Source organism: Hylobates moloch, unplaced genomic scaffold, assembly GCF_009828535.3.
Source record: "Hylobates moloch isolate HMO894 unplaced genomic scaffold, HMol_V3 SCAFFOLD_15, whole genome shotgun sequence".
NCBI lineage: Eukaryota > Metazoa > Chordata > Mammalia > Primates > Hylobatidae > Hylobates > Hylobates moloch.
This window is the reverse complement of record NW_026652290.1, coordinates 82736494-82756245: the sequence shown is the minus strand read 5'-3', so window position 1 is coordinate 82756245 and position 19752 is coordinate 82736494. Positions and strand designations below refer to the sequence as shown.

General features: G+C 36.4%; 1 protein-coding gene across 6 annotated transcripts in view; it reads left to right on the top strand.

The window, feature by feature from the left end:
• EML4 (EMAP like 4) overlaps window positions 1–19752 on the top strand; it is a 165933-nt gene that overhangs the window by 102608 nt on the left and 43573 nt on the right. For all 6 annotated transcript variants that reach the window (XR_004252331.2, XM_032177861.1, XM_032177859.1 and 3 more), the window contains 5 exons: window positions 10795–10918; window positions 12780–12929; window positions 14588–14657; window positions 16218–16328; window positions 18181–18276. Coding sequence is in view for 5 of the 6 variants with exons in the window: in XM_032177861.1 (XP_032033752.1) it covers window positions 10795–10918; window positions 12780–12929; window positions 14588–14657; window positions 16218–16328; window positions 18181–18276 (551 nt within the window). In the remaining variant the exon portion in view is untranslated. The remainder of the gene's footprint in view (window positions 1–10794; window positions 10919–12779; window positions 12930–14587; window positions 14658–16217; window positions 16329–18180; window positions 18277–19752) is intronic.

The following is a 19752-nucleotide window of genomic DNA, read 5'->3' as shown; positions in this document are numbered from 1 at the left end:
GTCAAAAGCCTTTAATTGAACTACAGACCGATTCTTTTCTTTTTACCAAGATGGCATCCCAAATTTGGCAATTCCAGAATTTAGGGAAGAAGTTTGTTGAGTGTGGATAAACAGAAAGGACGGAAGACCAATGCATTTCCAACGGAGACACATACTTAATTCTAAAACGTATTTATTTTCTTTTTTATTTTTGAGATAGGGTCTCACTGTGTTACCCAGGCTGGAATGCTGTGGAATGATCACAGCTTACTGCAGCCTTGACCTCCCGGGCTCAGTTGATCCTCCCATCTCAGCCCCCAGAGTAGCTGGGACTATAGGAATGTGCTACTGTGCCCAGCTAGTTTTGTATTTTTAGTAGAGATAAGGTTTCGCCATGTTGCCCAGGCTGTTCTTGAACTCCTGGGCTCAAGTAATCCGTCCACTTCAGCCTTCCAGATTGCTGGGATTACGGGCATGAACTACTGTGCCTGGCTAGTTCTAAAATTTACATACTGTCTCTTTTAATAACCTGTGTAACCATAACTTGGATCCCTACATCTGGGCTTTGTCCAAGTATTCTCTGTATTTTTATTTATTTAAGAGGGTAAAGAAGGCACTGCCAAGGACAGCAGGCCCGCCAGGCTGCTGGTCTCGCCATCTGTATTTTAAAAGGAGACCAAAAAAAGGGGACCTTTCCTCTGTTGGAGATTTTTTTTTAAGACCTATAAAGCAAAGATCTGATTTCATAATGTTGTGGTTAGTAGCAGTCTTCTAGATTAAAATATGTTTGAAGGCTGTCCAATTTTTTAAAATAGAAACTATCCCAACTTCTTTTTTTTTTTTTTTTTTATTTTTTGTTATACTTTAGGTTTTAGGGTACATGTGCACAATGTGCAGGTTTGTTACATATGTATCCATGTGCCATGTTGATTTCCTGCACCCATTAGCTCGTCATTTAGCATTAGGTATATCTCCTAATGCTGTCCCCGCCCCCCCCCCCCCCCCCCCCCCCCAACAAAAAAAGAATGTGATGTTCCCCTTCCTGTGTCCATGAGTTCTCATTGTTCAATTCCCACCTATGAGTGAGAACATGCGGTGTTTGGTTTTTTGTCCGTGCGATAGTTTACTGAGAATGATGTTTTCCAGTTTCATCCATGTCCCTACAAAGGACACGAACTCATCATTTTTTATGGCTGCATAGTATTCCATGGTGTATATGTGCCACATTTTCTTAATCCAGTCTATCGTTGTTGGACATTTGGGTTGGTTCCAAGTCTTTGCTATTGTGAATAGTGCCGCAATAAACATATGTGTGCATGTGTCTTTATAGCAGCATGATTTATAGTCCTTTGGGTATATACCCAGTAATGGGATGGCTGGGTCAAATGGTATTTCTAGTTCTAGATCCCTGAGGAATCGCCACACTGACTTCCACAATGGTTGAACTAGTTTACAGTCCCACCAACAGTGTAAAAGTGTTCCTATTTCTCCACATCCTCTCCAGCACCTGTTGTTTCCTGATTTTTTAATGATGGCCATTCTAACTGGTGTGAGATGGTATCTCACTGTGGTTTTGATTTGCATTTCTCTGATGGCCAGTGATGATGAGCATTTCTTCATGTGTTTTCTGGCTGCATAAATGTCTTCTTTTGAGAAGTGTCTGTTCATGTCCTTTGCCCACTTTTTGATGGGGTTGTTTGTTTTTTTCTTGTGAATTTGTTTGAGTTCATTGTAGATTCTGGATATTAGCCCTTTGTCAGATGAGTAGGTTGCAAAAATTTTCTCCCATTCTATAGGTTGCCTGTTCACTCTGATGGTAGTTTCTTTTGCTGTGCAGAAGCTCTTTAGTTTAATGAGAAACTATCCCAACTTCTAAGAACATGTTCTTGACATCCTCTTTCCTTATTTTCAGTGAAGAAAAAAGCCCCAACTGCCTTCTCTGGACATCAAGTATATGACTTCATTAGAGAACGTTCTAATCTTTTATGTATTTATTGTGGTTAAAGTCTTTTCATACAAATTATGTGTATTCTTGCTATACGCATACTTTTTTAAAAAATCTAAACTAGAAAATGTAATTAACCAGAAATTTTTCAGTCTTCAAGTATGCCAGTTAACTGAGTGAAATATTTTCATAGTTAGAAATCTATGCTGTCCAGGCCAGGCACAGTGGCTCATGTCTGTAGTCCCAGTACTTTGGGAGGCCAAGGTGGGCAGATGACCTGAGGTCGTCAGGAGTTTGAGACGAGCGTGGCCAACATGGCAAAACCCCGTCTCTACAAAAATGCAAAAATTAGTCAGGCATGGTGACGCCTGTCTGTTGTCCCCACCTACTTGGGAAGCTGAGGCAGGAGAATCGCTTGAACCCGGGAGGCGGAGTTTGCAGTGAGCTGAGATCGCACCACTGCACTCCATCCTAGGCAATAGAACGAGACTCCATCTCAAAAAAAAAAAAACACTAATCCTGTCCAAAAATGGCAGTTATATTCTATATTGTATTTCTAGCTCTAATAATTGTTATTGTTTTCTAGAAGCACTTTGAAAAGAATGCTAAAATTTGTGATTAGCTGTAGCCAGAAAGAGTTGCAGTTGATCAGTGGCATATACCAAGATTTCAAGGAAAAGGCATAGTAAATCATGTGCCACGTCCCTGAACTACACTCACAATTCTCCAAAGAACAGTTTCACCAAAAATATTCTATTGTTTTCCTTTAATAATGCTTTTTAAACTTTGGTGAACTATTTTAATGTTTCTAAAAATATATTCAAATAATATAGTGAGCACCTATATACTGACCACCCAGATTTATCAGATCTTTACATTTTGCTTTATTTGATTCAGGGGTTTTTTTTGTTTGTTTGTTTTTCCTTTAAGAAATAACATTATAGTTGAAACTTCTCATTAATCCTATTTAATCAGAATTTTTATATACAGGTTTTTAATGTTCTGCTGAGGCCTCCTGATTCACTCCCTGCTATAGTTAATTGAGAAAGCAGAGCCAGGGTGTTAAATGTTTTGACACTTGAAGTTTCCTTTTCAAATTTCTTATTTTTAAAAAATTAAGTGCAACTTGGTATATTCATATAAAATGAGAAGCTTTTTCATTTATTTAGTGCTCTAAATAATTTTTCCTGAGGATATAAGTGAATGAGTTGGGGAAATTTTAAAAATAAAACCATATTTTGCCTACAGAAAAGTTTTAAGCAGTATAGTTAGTCTTTTAGCAGTTTTATGTGTCTCATATTGTTGAAATAGATTTCTTTTCCATCTTTTCCCAAAAAAGTCTTTTCAAGTAGTAAAAATAATCTAAAATGCTTAAGCAAACTCATATCTGATATTTTCAAGTAATTTTATGACAATCAGAGTTGTAAACAAAACATCAAGAGAAATCTGATTAAAGGAGGTTTAGGTTCAAGAAGATGGGTAACTGTAAGTTGGCTTACTACTGTAATTAGTATAAGAGTTGATTAACAGGTGCACAAGACATGGTTATGTCTCCAATCTAAGCTCCTAAGAGGTTAGGTTCAGATCTTTTACACTGTGCATCTCCCACCCCACTATGTAATTAAAAATTCAGGAAATTTTATCAGCCAATAGAATTCTGCCAATAGAAGAAAAAAATTAAAGTAGCATTTTGTACTTAGTCAGATTTTTCAGACCCAAGTTTTATGCTAGCTAATAAAACTACTAATCTTTAGCAAGTACTGGAACTAGGAATTTTTTAAATCTGTGAAATAAGAGAGTTAGATTATATCCTTCTAAATTCCCTTTTAGTTTATTTGGTTACCTACGTTTTATGATTTAACTATTTTTACAGCTAGATCATTGAAAGGGGGCAAAATCCAAACATCCTTACAGATTCCATTGTTTCATTGGAATTTTAAAATATTGAATTATAACCAGAAAATAACTGGATCATTTACTGGGACTTGAAGTCTTTTGTTTGGATAAAGAAACTTTTTAAGAAAAGATTTTAGCCTTCCAAAAATGGCCCTTGTCACTTTCTACTATAAAATTATAGTTAATATTTCTAGCATTTTGGTTGTCCTTCTTTTGTTTACCTCTGGTTTTGGGAAGTAGAGCCTGATAGTATCAGAAAAAAGGCTCAAATTAAGTAAAGATTCTTTAATTTTCTGTTTTCAGAAATTAGGTAGCATCATACTCTCCTACCTTTCAGTTAAATAGAAAACTCAAATTCCAGTTTGGGGGAGGCTATTTAGTTCTAAAGATTGTAAAATACAGATTAAAAAATGGATTCCTAAAATGGAAACTTCCGGGAGAAAGATGCTTTAAGTTGTAAGCAATCTAGATGTTCAGAAGGCTTTCTACAGGTAGTACCCATTACACACGTAATTACAATCACAGTCCAAATCCCTGAAGTTCTGCTGTTGCCTTTGAAAGGCTTTTTTTTTTTTCTTTTTAAAAAATCTCTAAGTCCAGAAATAAAGCAAGCTTAAAAAAATCACTGGAGGAACTGATCTTGGAATGGAGTATGCCCAGTGCCATCTCCCTTCTCCACACTGCCTGAATTTTTCCTTTTCCTTTGTTACAATTTGTGAACGATTAATAAGTTTTTATAAGGATCTTACATAAATTACTTTAAAAACCAATATTTATACATGAGTATGAACCATTTTGATGGCTTTGCTCAGAACACCTGAGATAACTGTCCCAAAAGAATGGGAGTTTTGATTAGGGAATATGATAACCACTTTGCAATTTGGGACACCTCTGAGTATCAGATGGCTTAAGGGAGATGCAAAAGTAGAAGAGCAAAACCCAAGGAAACTGAAGGGGAAGCATTAGGAGGAATGGGGGAAGGACACAGAAGGGAAAGTGCAACATCAAATATTTCAAATTTTTGCCTAAGAATCACTCTTTCCAAAGATAGTAGAGCAGAAACATCTTCCTCTTCTACTGTACTCCCTAATTTCCAGCTGTTGGGATTCAGAGCTCAAGCTCAAATCAAACTATTTGGATTAAAAGGAAGCTGTATTGTCACCTTTTAATTGGACTAATCTGAGGCCCTTACCAATATCTGAACAGCACTGCCTAATGGAAATACAATGTATAACGCATATGTACTTCAAATTTTTCTAGTCAAATTTTTAAAAAGACACAAGTAATATTAAGTTTTAATAACATTTTTAACTCAAGGTAGCCAAAATACTGTCATTTTGATGTGTGATCAGTATAAAAAAATTATTAGTGAGATATTTTACTTTTCTTTTCATACTAAGTCTTCAAAATCTGGTTTGTATTTTATATTTCCAGCATATCTCAATTCAGACTAGCCACATGGTAAGTGTTCAGTAATCAGTGTCTGTTATTTCAGACAGAGCAGGTCTAGATCATAGTTTTAGAGTGTAAATGTTTCCCGAGTTCTAAGTAATAGAATTTTGGAACAAAGTCTAAAAATTTAATCTCTCTGAGCCTTGGTTTCCCCTTCTGTAAAAGGAGGTTAGACTAGGAGAGCTGTAAAATTTCATCCAGCCCCAACATTGTATGTGTCTGGGGAAATGAACAACAGCCTTTATGAACAATATCCTACAGAATTTCGTCTTTAATAATTAAACTGCTCTATCACTGATCAGATTGACTTAAGAATATTTATTTTGTTTGAACATAAGCTAGTCAGTGCTAAAGCTGAGATTCAAACCAAGGTCTGTATCACAAAGCTTGGCTTCTCTTCACTCCCTCTCAGTCCCAGAAATTTTCACCATACCAAGGTTGGAGATAAAATGTTGAGTCTAGTTATATTTCAGTTAGCATCAGCTTCATTATTGAATACCTCATACTGTGTTTACTATCACGAGGCAGGTAGTTTTCCTCACTTTCCTTTTCTGACCACCAGACTTTGTATTGTTACTGATCTCGTATTCTGCTTTGATCAGTCCCATCGCCCATCCCTTATTGAGTTTCCTGGTGATTTATAGTGAAGATAGGCAGAAAGTAGCATTGGGATAATTAATACATACTGACTATAAGTTTTATGATTGTAAGATCAAGAAGCCTGAGACTCTCAGGAAAAAGTTTGCAGTGACAATTTGACAATGACTGGGGAGAAAAGAGGCTCTTCTTCATCTATATATTTTACCTAATACCCAAGGTAAAGAGTGTGTTCCTAAAAGAAGAGGTTGCAAACTGGTGTTGTGTGCAGGCCAAAGGTATGTTTTCATATGATGTTTTCCCTTTTTTGGTAGAGGAGTAAACATTTTAAAATTGGCAGGTTTCACAATAAATTATAGATTTTCTATTTCTTTTGAAAAATAAGACTTAGTAACACTGGGTCCACATTCTTCATTGAGTGGGCTTGCTGCTCCCTCCCTGAGATGGAGTATGGGGTATTCGAATACAGTGTCCCCACCCTCAGTCATCATGTACTCTCCCACTTCTCTCATTTTCATTTCCTGCAAATGAATTTGTGTTGTTTTAAAATGTACATAATAGACTCAGCAGAATTCTAGTTTGCTGATACTTGCTGTTCTGTGGACAGTCACTTTAAAGCTTATGAAAAGATACTATAGTGTACTAAATCATAAACAATTGCTAAACAGTGTTTAGAGTGGTCATAAATCCCTTTCAAAGGCAAAAGGATAAATATATGTCAAGAACCTCGTATTATGCTTTATAGTGTGATGTCTTATTTAATCACTTATAATTCCAAACAGTAGGTAGTGTTACCACTTTATGTATTGAGAAAACGAAGCCAGTCTTGCAGTTAACAAAGCGTGAAGCTAAGATTCAAGTCATAATCTTTTCCAAAGCTCATGCTGTTTTCAATATAATGTATTGCCAGAAATTATTTGAAGCGTTTAGGTTATATACTTGATCTCCAACATATATGACCAATTTCTAGATAGTGAAAGCATTGTCATCCTAATATGCATTGCCATTTTTATATCATATCAGAAAAGTTAGAAGCACTAGATCATGCCTTTTTTTTTCTACTTGGTTTCTTAGGCTGCTTGACACTTGATACCCAATATGGTGTTCTGAGCTGTGCCTGTTCAAAAAGGAGAGCATTTTTTTCTTCCTTGATAGTATCACTAACCCTCCGCCTTTGCTGTACCTACACGCCTTTCTAAGTGGTAATAGAAGCATCTATTAAATATCTTTTTTATTCAGAAAGTATTTATGATGTACACCTCTGATCAAAGATCCTGGAATAAATTCCAAAGGATGAGATATCTGCCTTCAAAAAGTTCGTAATCTTAAAAACTAGAGGAAAAATTATATAACAAGTTGATACTTAAAAGAGTAAACTATACAAATAAGGACAAGGAAATACAGATCAGGATGACCGCAGAAGTAGGGAATATTTATAACTGGTCATTCTCTTATCAAATTTCAGCTATGCTAAAAATCATCAGGAAGTAGAGCCCACTCTTAGATTCAGAAGTAATGAAGACGTACATCATGTAATGTTAAAACCATAGTGTGGGAGGCCTTAGCCTGTTCTTAGATCAAACTCTGAGGCCAACTACACTGAGTAATAATAATAAAAATAACTTGAACTTCTCACCCATAACAAGCACAACCTTTTTTTTTTTTTTTTTTTTGAGACGGAGTCTTACTCTGTTGCCAGGCTGGAGTGCGGTGGCATGATCTCGGCTCACTGCAACCTCCGCCTCTCCGGTTCAAGCGATTCTCCTGCCTCAGCCTTCCGAGTAGCTGGGATTACAGACATGTACCACCACACCCAGTGAATTTTTGTATTTTTAGTAGAGACGGGATTTCACCGTGTTGGGCAGGCTGGTCTCAAACTCCTCACCTTGTGATCTGCCTGCCTTGGCCTCCCAAAGTGCTGGGATTACAGGCATGAGCCACCATGCCCAGCCCAAGCACAACCTTTTAATCTGACTGAAGAAATACTTGCAGACATTCAGGAAGTAATTTATCTTTCCTTCCTCTTCATGGTTTGCATTATATAAACTAGTGCATTGTTACATACTCTTCTTCTTAGGTCGTTTAAGTCATTATTCGAGATCCTAAGGTTGTATCAGCCTCTGGTTGATGATCACATTTTCAATCTGGTTCTAATGCTATTTTCGTATCATGCCAGACAAGTTGGCAAGTGCTAGACATTTCCCATGTATTTGTACTAAGTCTTTGTCTCTCCTTTAGCTCCTTTTGTAACCATTTCACAGTCACCATCAATATTATTAAACCTGTTATATGTAGGTCACTGGGATGCTAGAGGCAGGGTTAAGTGGGGGTGGGGTTTTTTTGGTTTTTTGTTTTCAAAGGAATAGCGGCCGCGTGCGGTGGCTCACGCCAGTAATCCCAGCACTTTGGGAGGCTGAGGGGGCGCGGATCACTTGAAGTCAGAAGTTTGAGACCAATCTGGCCAACATGGTGAAACCCCGTGTCTACTAAAAATGAGCCAGTTGTGATGGTGCATGCCTGTAATCCCAGCTACTTGGGTGGCTGAGTGGGGAGAATCACTTGAACCCGGGTGGCAGAGGTTGCAGTGAGCCGAGCTCGTGCGACTGCACTCCAGCCTGGGTGACAGAGCGAGACTCCATCTCAAAAAAAAAAAAAAAAGAAAAATTCCATCAGTTGAGTGAAGTATTTTCTTTTGTAAAAGATGTATAATATTGCCCAGGCGTGGTGGTTCATGCCTGTAATCTCAGCACTTTGAGAGGCTGAGGCGGGTAGATCACCTGAGGTCACGAGTTCAAGACCAGCCTGACCAACATGGTGAAACCCCGTCTCTACTAAAAATACAAAAAAATTAGCAGGGCATGGTGGCACATGCCTATAATCTCAGCTACTCAGGAGGCTGAGGCAGGAGAATCACTTGAACCCGGGAGGTGGAAGTTACAGTGAGCCAAGATGGCGCCATTGCACTCTAGCCTGGGCAGCAAGAGCAAAACTCTCTTTAAAAAAAAAAAAAAAAAAAAAAAGATGTGTAATATTGATTTGATTCTAGACTTGTGTTTTTTAACATTTTAGTTTTAGACTGTCGCAGATCATATAAACACCTATTGGTTTATGTAAATATAAGACACCTATGCTGCCAATAAGAAAACTGTTTCTTAGCACTGTCCTGAAAATCTCAGAGTATTGTATTTGAAATCTTGAGGTCATGTTTTTGTTTTTTATTATTGCAAGATATATATATATATATATATATGCCTCATTTTCTTTATTCAGTTGAGTTTAGGTTGTTTCCACATCTTGGCTATTGTGAATAGTGCTGCTGTGAACCTGAGAATACTGATATCTCTTCAAGATCCTAATTTCAATTTTTCTAGAAAATACCCAGTAGTGAGATTGCAGCATCATATGGTAGTTGTGTTTTTAACTTTTTGAGGAACCTTCATCCTGCTTTCCATAGCAACTATACACCATTTTGCATTCCTACCAGCAGTGTACAAGGGTCCCAGTTTCTCCAAATCCTCATCAACACTTGTCTTTTTTTTTTTTTTTTTTTTTTTTGAGACAGAATCTTGCTTTGTCGCCCAGGCTGGAGTGCAGTGGCGCGATCTTGGCTCACTGCAAGCTCCACCTCCCAGGTTCACACCATTCTTCTGCCTCAGCCTCCCAAGTAGCTGGGACTACAGGCGCTCGCCATCATGCCTGGCTAATTTTTTTTTTTTTCTTATTTGTAATAGAGACGGGTTTCACCGTGTTAGCCAGGATGGTCTCAATCTCCTGACCTCATGATCTGCCCACCTTGGCCTCCCAAAGTGCTGAGATTACAGGCGTGAGCCACCGTGCCTGGCCGTCTTTTTATTATTATTATTATTATTATTATTATTATTGTTATTAATAGCCATCCAACAGGTATAAGGTAATACTTCATTGTGATTGTGATCTGCATTTGTCTGATGATTAGTGATGTTGAACAGTTTTTTATATACCTGTTGGCCATTTTTATGTCTTTGGAGAAAAGACAAAAGAAAAGATGTCCTTAGTCCATTTTAAAATCAGTTATTTAACTATTGAGTTTCTTATATATTTTCGAGATTAACCCTTTATTAGATACATGGCTTGCAAATATTTTCTCCTGTTCTATAGGTGGCCTTTTTATTGTTGATTGTTTCCTGGCGTAAGAAAAACTTATGCCATTTAACATCTGTAGGTTCATCCAGTAGTGTGGTAGACATGGTTGTTGTCTATCCAAATAATCTCACTCTTCAAGTGTTAGAAAAACTGCAGTCACAAAATTTTCTTTAGTGTTTTTCTACTCAGCCTTCCTGGACTTCTTGTAGAAATGTGTCAACTTAGATAAATTATGTTTTAATTATGAAAAAATTATTCTCAGTTAAGGAAATGGCCATTGGTTTTTTTCCCTACAATGTTTTAGACTAGGACTTCATAGTATCACTTTGTTTTCTGTATGCTGTGTAATATAGTTGGCCCTCTGCATCCATGGGTTCTACATCCACAGATTCAGCCAACCATGGGTTGAAAATATTTGGGGAAAAAAATTGTCTATTATACTGAATATATGCAGACTTTTGTCATTATTTTCTAAACAATACAACAACTATTTACATACCATTCATATCGTATTATGAGTAATCTAGAGATGATTTAAAATATACAGGTTATATGCGAATACTATGCCATTTTGTATCAGGAAATTGAGCATCCATGGATTTTGGTATCTGAGGAAGGTGTTCCTAAAATCAGTCCCCCATGGATACAGGACAACTGTATAACAAAAACAATTGTATATAATGAGACTAAAACTTTGAAGTAGTCATTTTTGTCTTGTTTTTATTGTATCACGTTAATAATCCACTTTTGTATGACTATACAGAAAATACGTATGACTTAACTTTCGTCTTATGTTTCAACAGAAGGAGAATATATTAAAATGTTTATGCGCGGTCGGCCAATTACCATGTTCATTCCTTCCGATGTTGACAACTATGATGACATCAGAACAGAACTGCCTCCTGAGAAGCTCAAACTGGAGTGGGCGTATCCTTCTCTCCCATGACAGCAAATTCGTTTGCTTTGTCTCTAGTTTGACAAATGAGTTAACCTATTCTCTGTCGAAATTGTCTTTATACAAAAAAAAAAAAAAAGTAACAGCTACTTAAAAAATTAAAAAGGAAACATCAGGCCAGGTGCGGTGGTTCACGCTGGTAATCCCAGCACTTTGGGAGGCCAAGGCAGGTGGATCACAAAGTCAGGAGTTCAAGAGCAGCCTAGCCAACATTGTGAAACCCCATGTTTACTAAAGATACAAAAAATTAGCCAAGTGTGGTGGTGCATGCCTGTAATCCCAGCTACTTGGGAGGCTGAGGCAGGAGAATCACTTGAACCCGGGAGGCGGAGGTTGCAGTGAGCCAAGATATGCCATTGCACCCCAGCCTGGGCGAGAGGGGAAGACTGTGTCTCAAAAAAAACCAAAAAAACAAAAAAAGGAGACATTATCTCTAGTTCTTTGCTGTTAGCAATTTAAAGCCATCAAAGTTTATATCTTTGGAAAGGACAAACAGTATTTTGTGAACATCGTGGCAGGTCCTTGTGGTATGCTAGAAAAGGCACTAGACTGGAATTGGAAGACTAGTGTTTGAGTTTTGGCCCTGCCACTTACTCTCTGTGAACCTTAACTTTCTTTACTTATAAAAGGGGTTAATTAATAACCCGTACCTCACAGGGGCTACTGTAGGAATTAAATAAGAAAACATCAGTTAAGCATTTTGTAACCTCAAATTAACAAGGCTGATTCTAATTCAGAATTAACTTTTCAGCCAGACCTTTTTTTAAGTGACTGTTAAAGGAGAGCTTTCCTAATTTCACCTAGAAATTTTCACTTCTCTTAGAACCTCCAAGAGACTCAGTGAAACAAAAGGAGTTGGTAGTTTGAACTCTGTTGTCTGCCTCCATTCTCCTGTACTTCCTCCCACGTCCCTTGAATTATTCCCTTCTTAGGCAGATATCAGCTTGGACACACTCACCAATTCTTCAGTTCTGTACAACATATTTTTAACAAACTTTCTGCCTACCAAACTGTTCCTGGCTATTACTTATCATTTAGGTCCAGCATAAATACCCCTTTTCCAGATAGGCCTTCTTTTGGTCCCTCCCTTCTCTCTGTTTCTCTCCATCTAAATTAGGTCCTCCATTTAGGCTTTCTCCTAGCAGTCTTTTTTTCCCCCCCCACGATTTGTAATTTTATATTTGGTGATTAATTTTTTTCTTTGCCAGAGGATAAGCTCCAGAGACATAGGCCCTACATTTTTTTTGTTCAGAACTGAATGTTCACCATTATGCCTGATACACATTAGGATCTCAATATATATTTGTCTGGTAAAGGAGAAAACTAAGATTTAAACATACTAAAAGAGTCAGGTTACACTAGGGATAATGGCAGGATACGAGTTTTTCCTTTTTTTGGGTGGAGGGCTGGGGGTGGGCGGCAACAGAGTCTCTGTGGCTCAGGCTGGAGTGCAGTGGCACAATCATTGCTCACTGCAGCCTTGACCTGACCTCCTGGGCTCAAGTGATTCTCCCACCTCAGCATCCCAAGTACCTGGGACTACAGGCACAAGCCACCATGCCTGGCCAATTTTTTTTATTTTCTGTCAGAGATGGGGTCTCACTATTGCCCACACTACTCTCAAACTCCTGGGCTGAAGTGATCCTTCCACCTTGGCCTCCTGAGGGGCTAGGATTACAGGTGTGAGCACTCTGCCCGTCCAGGACATAAGTTTTCTAGTTCTAGTTCAGTCTTCTTCATTGTACCTTCCTAATTCCTTAAGTATCCATTGAAAAATCTCTTAACAACTTGAAAACTATGTTTATTTAAAACCTTGACTCTTTTTCTTTTAAGATATGGTTATCGAGGAAAGGACTGTAGAGCTAATGTTTACCTTCTTCCGACCGGAGAAATAGTTTATTTCATTGCATCAGTAGTAGTACTATTTAATTATGAGGAGAGAACTCAACGACACTACCTGGGTCATACAGACTGTGTGAAATGGTTGGTATCATTTAACATTGGTTCATTTTTGTTCTTTCAGGCCCTCATTTTGTATTTTTTAAATTTGGGTTTTATTGAAAGTGATTTCTTGTGGAAAGCTCAGAATGTAAAAATATTATGGGTCATCTGTTGAATATATTTTAAAAAGAAAAAAAGGACTTTCAGCCTCCAAAATGGTGGTATGGTATCAGCAGCAACAAAACACATCCTCCATAAATCATGATTGGAACCTCTTCTGCTTTCTCAGATGTCTTAAAGTCTTTCTCTTCTCTGGTCTGTAGTATGAAGCATATATGGGACAGACTGGACATTTTCAGGTTTCTGAAAGTGATTATTGGTTACTTATTTATTGAGGATTTGTCCTCTGTAGATAAATTTTAGACTTGAAGCTTTATTCTTTTGGGAAGAAAGAAATCTAGCTGAATAAGGATCATAAGTATGCCATAGGATATCAGACTACAAATGTGAGAACTCCTTTTAAATGCTTTTAAATTATTTTGTTACTTTTTAGTTAAATGTAATTATTTATTGTTTATTAATATTTTCAAACTTTTATTTTTTATTTATTACCCTTTTCCCCACTTAGATCCAAGGACTGACTGGATGTTTCCTAACATTTAAAAGCTTTTATGTCTATACTCTTCTGGCACCTATATCTTTATCCAGAAAAAAATTAATAGATGACTATTAGAATATTATATAAATATTGAACTTTTGGAGTTGATTAAAATATTGCCTTTTACACTCGCAGAATAATGTATGTACAAAACTATTTACTGCAACATTGTTTGTGATAAAGATTAGAGACAGCCTAAGTATTTTTCAGTTGGGGACTACTGGTGAGGTTGTAGTGTACCTATAGGTCACCATGTAGCTGTAAAGAATGAGGAAGCACTTTATGTATTAATATGTAAATATCCCTGTGATGTATTCTTAAGTACAAATATTTGAGAGCAAGAGAATGTTCACAGTGTTCAACCGTTGTTGAAAGAGTCTAGATACGGACATAAAGATGTCTTTTTCAGAAATTTGCTAGTCACTCGTATACGTACTGTGAGTAATTTAGGCACATATGCTACTCTACTTCCCATTTCTATTTAAAAATTCCTTGCCTCAGTTTGACTTACAAGAATTTAGCACTAAGAACTGATTAAAAGATTGAAGGCACTATGTGTGAAGATGCTCATTGCTGTTTTCTTTTGTTGAAAAGTAAGGAATGGCCTAAAAGATGAAAGAGTTGTCAAGTCAGCATGTATGAGGATTATGTAGCAAAAGGAAAAAATGCTTGTACTTTAATAGATTAAAATTACACAGCACAATATTGCATCTTCACTATAATAAAGTCATGTGATTTGTATGCCAGTGTGCATGGACTAGAAAGGAACTTGAACAAATGAAAACAGTTTGTTAGCATGCCACAGTTGTAAATATTTTCTTTGAACTTAGTGTTTCATTAATCTGTGCAGCTTAACAAGTAAAAAGTACAGCTGAAGATTCAGAAATCTTCAGATATTTGATGTTTGTTTGATTTGCTAAAGAAAACAGATAAACGTGTTTTTTAATGATTAAAAACTGCTTCTTTGAAAAATGTCAATACAAAGGTATTCTGCTGTTTCATGTTTCCTGTGTTTAAAATCATTCTTAATACTGCTTTTTAGCCTTGCTATACATCCTGACAAAATTAGGATTGCAACTGGACAGATAGCTGGCGTGGATAAAGATGGAAGGGTGAGTGGCATAGTGTTATGCATTCTGTACCTAGAGACATTGCTGTTAGAGTGGAATCTATTGTAAATTTAACCACAATTCATTTGTTTTATTGTTTTAAAATTTAAGTACAGAGAAATTTCTAGTATGAGCATGGAAAAAACATTAGGATATAAGAACACTTTAAAAGACAAAGTCATACTAATAAATTTTGTTTCTAAAAAATAAGTGTTCTCCCTTAAACTGTTTACTGTAAAAATGGGAAAACTGATACGCTCATTACATTTTCTTTATATAAAGTAACGTATAAAATAACTTACCAGTGTCTGCCGGAAGGTACTGCAGTTTCCCTTAGTTGATGAACCTGTTGATTCTTATTTACTTAATTAATTAATTATTTATAGGGGTGGAAACTCACTTTGTTGCCCAGGCTGGGCTCAAGCTCCTGGGCTCAAGTGATCCTCCAGCCTTGGCCTCTTGAGTGAGTAGCTGGACTGCAAGTGTATGCCACCATGCCTGGCTAACTCTTGATTTTATATGTGACTAGAACTGATATAACTTAAAGAGTTTCAGTTACTATTTAATATTATTCAGTTGGTTTGTATAACAAATACCTTATTTCTAAGGATCAACAGTGAATATTAATGGTGACTGAGTAACATATGTATGACTATACTCATGACATTCTCAGGCTTCAATTTCTTTAAAGAAAAGGAGTAGAAGGTTTCTGCTGGATAACTTCTAAGACCCCTTCCAGTTTCAAATGCTATTTAAGGGCTGTTTAGCAGTTTATTGGACATTGATAAAAAGTGTTATTTTCTCAGGAATGAAGATTAGTAATGCTAAAAGCAAAGAATCCAGAGCAAATTTGCCTGGATTAGAATGCGAACTCCACCTTTTTTTTTTCTTTTTTTCTTTTTTTCTTTTTTTGAGACGGCGTCTTGCTGTCTCCCAGGCTGGAGTGCAGTGGCGTGATCTTGGCTCACAGCACTCTGTCTCCCAGGTTCAAGCGATTCACCTGCCTCAGCCTCCTGAGTAGCTGGGACTACAGGCGCGTACTACCATGCCCAGCTAATTTTTTGTATTTTTAATAGAGATGGGGTTTCACTCTGTTAGCCAGGATGGTCTTAATCTCCTGACCTCACGATCCACCCGCCTCGGCCTCCCAAAGTGCTGGGATTACAGGTGTGGGCCCCCGCGCTTGGCCGACTCAACCTTTTAATAGCGGTATCACTTTGGGCAAGTTATTTAAATCTCTGTATTCCAATTTCTTCATCTGTTAAATGATAATTATAATAGTGTACCTATAGCACATAGGATTAAATGAATTAATACGTGTCATACTTAGAATAGTATGTGTAACATAGTAAATACACAAGTTATTTGCTGCTATTGTTTTCTTATTTTCACAGTATAAGAAAATACCTACTTAAGATTCATTTGGAGGCATGTCTAAATCTAGTAATTTATTAGAAGCTTATCCATCCCTATTACTTTTTTAAATGGCATTAGTTCTGTGTGCTGTTGGTGTATATTTGCATCCACCTGTCCAGTTAGCCCTGCTATCTTGTGTTTTTGCAGCCTCTACAACCCCACGTCAGAGTGTGGGATTCTGTTACTCTATCCACCCTGCAGATTATTGGACTTGGCACTTTTGAGCGTGGAGTAGGATGCCTGGATTTTTCAAAAGCAGTAAGTAACAATTTTTAGAGAAGTAAGCAAGCTGAACAAAAAAGCAGGAAAGAAGTTAAGCTCAGTTTTGTGTTTATGTGTCCATGAAGTGATAATCCTGAATTGAAAAATGAGATGCTAGCTATTGCTAACATATTAGCTATTGCTAAATGGCTAGCATTTCGACCTAAGTGCTAAAGTACTTTGGTTTAGTTAGGATGCAAGATATTTTACTTTAATTATTCTTGTAATTATGCTGCCTTGAGGTAGAGCTCCCATGTAGTAGCAGGAAGTGGTTAGAGGAATATATACAAAGCATAGTACAGTTTCACACAAGCAATAGGATGTATTTTTGCCTTACCTTGAATCATAGAAAAGATCTATTTTATTTTAAAAATTCACAGGAAACTTGGCCAATTCTGTACAAATACTGGCTTTTCTTGATGTCATATTTGAGCAGCAGTAACAAACAGACCTTTGTATTTCCTAAAGTCCTGAATTATCTTGGTTTTGAATTGATGACAACATGGGTTTAAAATTTTCCCCAGCAGTCTTTTCTAAGTGTTGAGGCCTTATTCTGAGGGTAAAATAAGACAAGATCTTACTCATTTAAACATTCTGGTTTTTTCTTGAATTGTATATAATTATGATTATAAAGTATACAGGCAACCTTCTATATTTTAGGATACATACTTTTTTAATTTCAAAGATAAATACCCCTGTAGATTTTATGTGACCTCAGTTATATATTCATATTATGTCTTCAGTTCTTAGCCATTGACAACTGTATTCTGGATTATGGGAGTTTTGTGGGACATGGAGGAAAGTACACTTTTAGAGCAGAAAGATAAATTTTAGTGAATTTAGGAACGTTGCTAGCTTGAAGGCACTGAATGTCAAGGGTCCAACAAGTCAGGAATTGGGAGAAAGATATTTAGAAAAGGAGATAAGAGGTCATAAAGGCAATACTTTTGCTACTTTATTTTCTCTCATAAATCTCTATAGCAGGAACTGTTGTCAGGTTGTTGATAACCATTGTTACGGTGTTAAGACCATCTTGAATTGCCTCATAACTCTATCTTTTCTGATTCAGATAATATTCCAATTTAGGCTAAGAGAAAGATAAAGAGGAGAAGAGAGTAAGCTCTGCCCTTCCTCAGTGCCTCTCACTCTTCATTGCAATGTTTCTGTGTTCCATAACATTGTAAAGCATATTTCACAAATGATACTATTTTTAAAAAGCATTTAATATCATCTATAGTTATTTTTCTTAAACTGGGATACTTAAAATACATGAATGAGAATGGTTTCAGAAAAATAGGAAATTTCATTATAAAAAAGGAATTTCATTATAATTTTACTTAGGTTGTTTATTCAAGTTAATGTAAGTCAGGTGTCTCACAGAAAACTGAAATCAGCAAACTTTAAAATAGCCATGAATTTTAGCTTATTCTGTCAAACTGTCAAAATTTAGTGAGGAACAAAGTTATGAAATTGTGTACATTTCTTCTTGCCTACCACAAGGAAAAATACCTTAATACAGGCAGTAAGAAGGAAGCATAAGATGCAGAAGGGACTAGGATAGCCTCAAAATTAGTCACTATCTCTGAATAATAGGAGTGACTAGATGGCAAGTGGAAATCAACCTGGAGGGATGAGGGGATTTAAATAGAATATTTTTTAAAAGAATCTTTATATTTTTGAGGAAAATACAATTGTAGTAAATAGTGTATTCATTATGTTTCAAAGAGCGATGAGTTTAAAGGATTTTGGGTTATCTTACTATTAGCAGTTTTAATAATATGGTATTTCTTTCTTAGAATGTTAGCCCTATCAGTGAATTTTAAAATGCCTCTAATTGACTTTTCTTTAGGATTCAGGTGTTCATTTATGTGTTATTGATGACTCCAATGAGCATATGCTTACTGTATGGGACTGGCAGAAAAAAGCAAAAGGAGCAGAAATAAAGGTAAATTTTTAAAAAACTGAGTATTATCTCTTAGAGTACGTTACTTGTTTTGCAGGTATTTGGAACTATATTGGTATTAGAACTATCTGTTCTTAAGTCACAAAAGCAGATCTACTAGCCAAATTCAGCAAATTTAGTGATTTGTCATAATCCTTAAGATATTAACACTATAGTTATACAAGATAAAATAGTCAAGCAACTTGAAGCAATTTCAATATTTCAGACATTACTATAGTCCTGAAATGCCAGAGTAGATGGATGTGTGATCTCAAATCTTCTTGGTTTTCTTCTTCAATAAAACATGTAATTTCATTCCATCTTTAAAACTTTAGAAATCTAGAGGAAAAATTCAGTAGGAATATGGCTGATGTAACCGAAGGGCTTATGATAAGCTTTTTGGTCTTAATTGTGTTTGTAGGATTATTTTAGAAAATTTAATAGCATTTATAATTGCTATAATTGCATTATAACTCTTTACAGTACAAGGGTTGATCTCTGTGTGGATCAAGCTGTACGTTGCAAGAGAAGAATGTAAAATGCATTGAAGCTGTGTTTATATGAGCCAGAAATGGACTTCTCCCTCTGACAGGCTTTTAAAAAGATTCAAAGTGATAGAATGGCTTTAAAAAGTCTGTGTAATAGTTGCCATACTCTTAAATAACATCACATTTCTCTCCAATTCCTCTCTTAACAGTTTTGTTTTGAGTAAGCTTCAAGCTTTTAGCTTGTTGGGCAAAAAGATTATATGATGTTTAACTTAACATTTTGAAAGAAGTAGATTTGATTGTACTTAAAAGGAATATAAGTTGTCAGAAAACCTCAAACTTTAAAAAGCATAAATGAAGATATAGATTGACTTCCGGTTATTCAGAGTAATTTAACATTGAAACATAGGGAAGTTGCATGAAAATGAAATATATCAATTTTGATTATTCATAGTAAGGTTTACTAGATGAAGTCTTGTGGTTTTCCTCCTACTGGCGATTTCTCGATCTCCTTTCCAGGACTTTAAATGTTGGTGTTCTTCAGAGTTTTATTCCAGATGCTCCACTGATACTATATGCTGCTCCCATGGCCCCATTTTCTATCTGCTGAGCCCCATATCAGTTATCTCCAGCCCAGATCTCTAACAGGTTTAACTCATATTTCTAGTTGCATCCTAGACATCTTTCTTTGAATGTCCTCTACCACAAATGAAAATCAACATGTTCAAATCTGTACATAATCATCTTTCCTAGCCCCCAACCACCAGTTTCATCCCTTAGTGATTGACACTGCATTTCACCTAGCTACCTAAGCTAGAAACTTGGACATCATTCTTGGCTCTTTTTACCTCACTTCTCACATCCAGGTAGTCAGGAAGTTCTCTAAACACTGTGTCCCAAATATGTGCATTATAACAATTTCTAGTACAAGCTACTGCAAAACAATTGAAATTAACTTAATCTGGCCAGGGGTAGTCACTCACACCTGTAA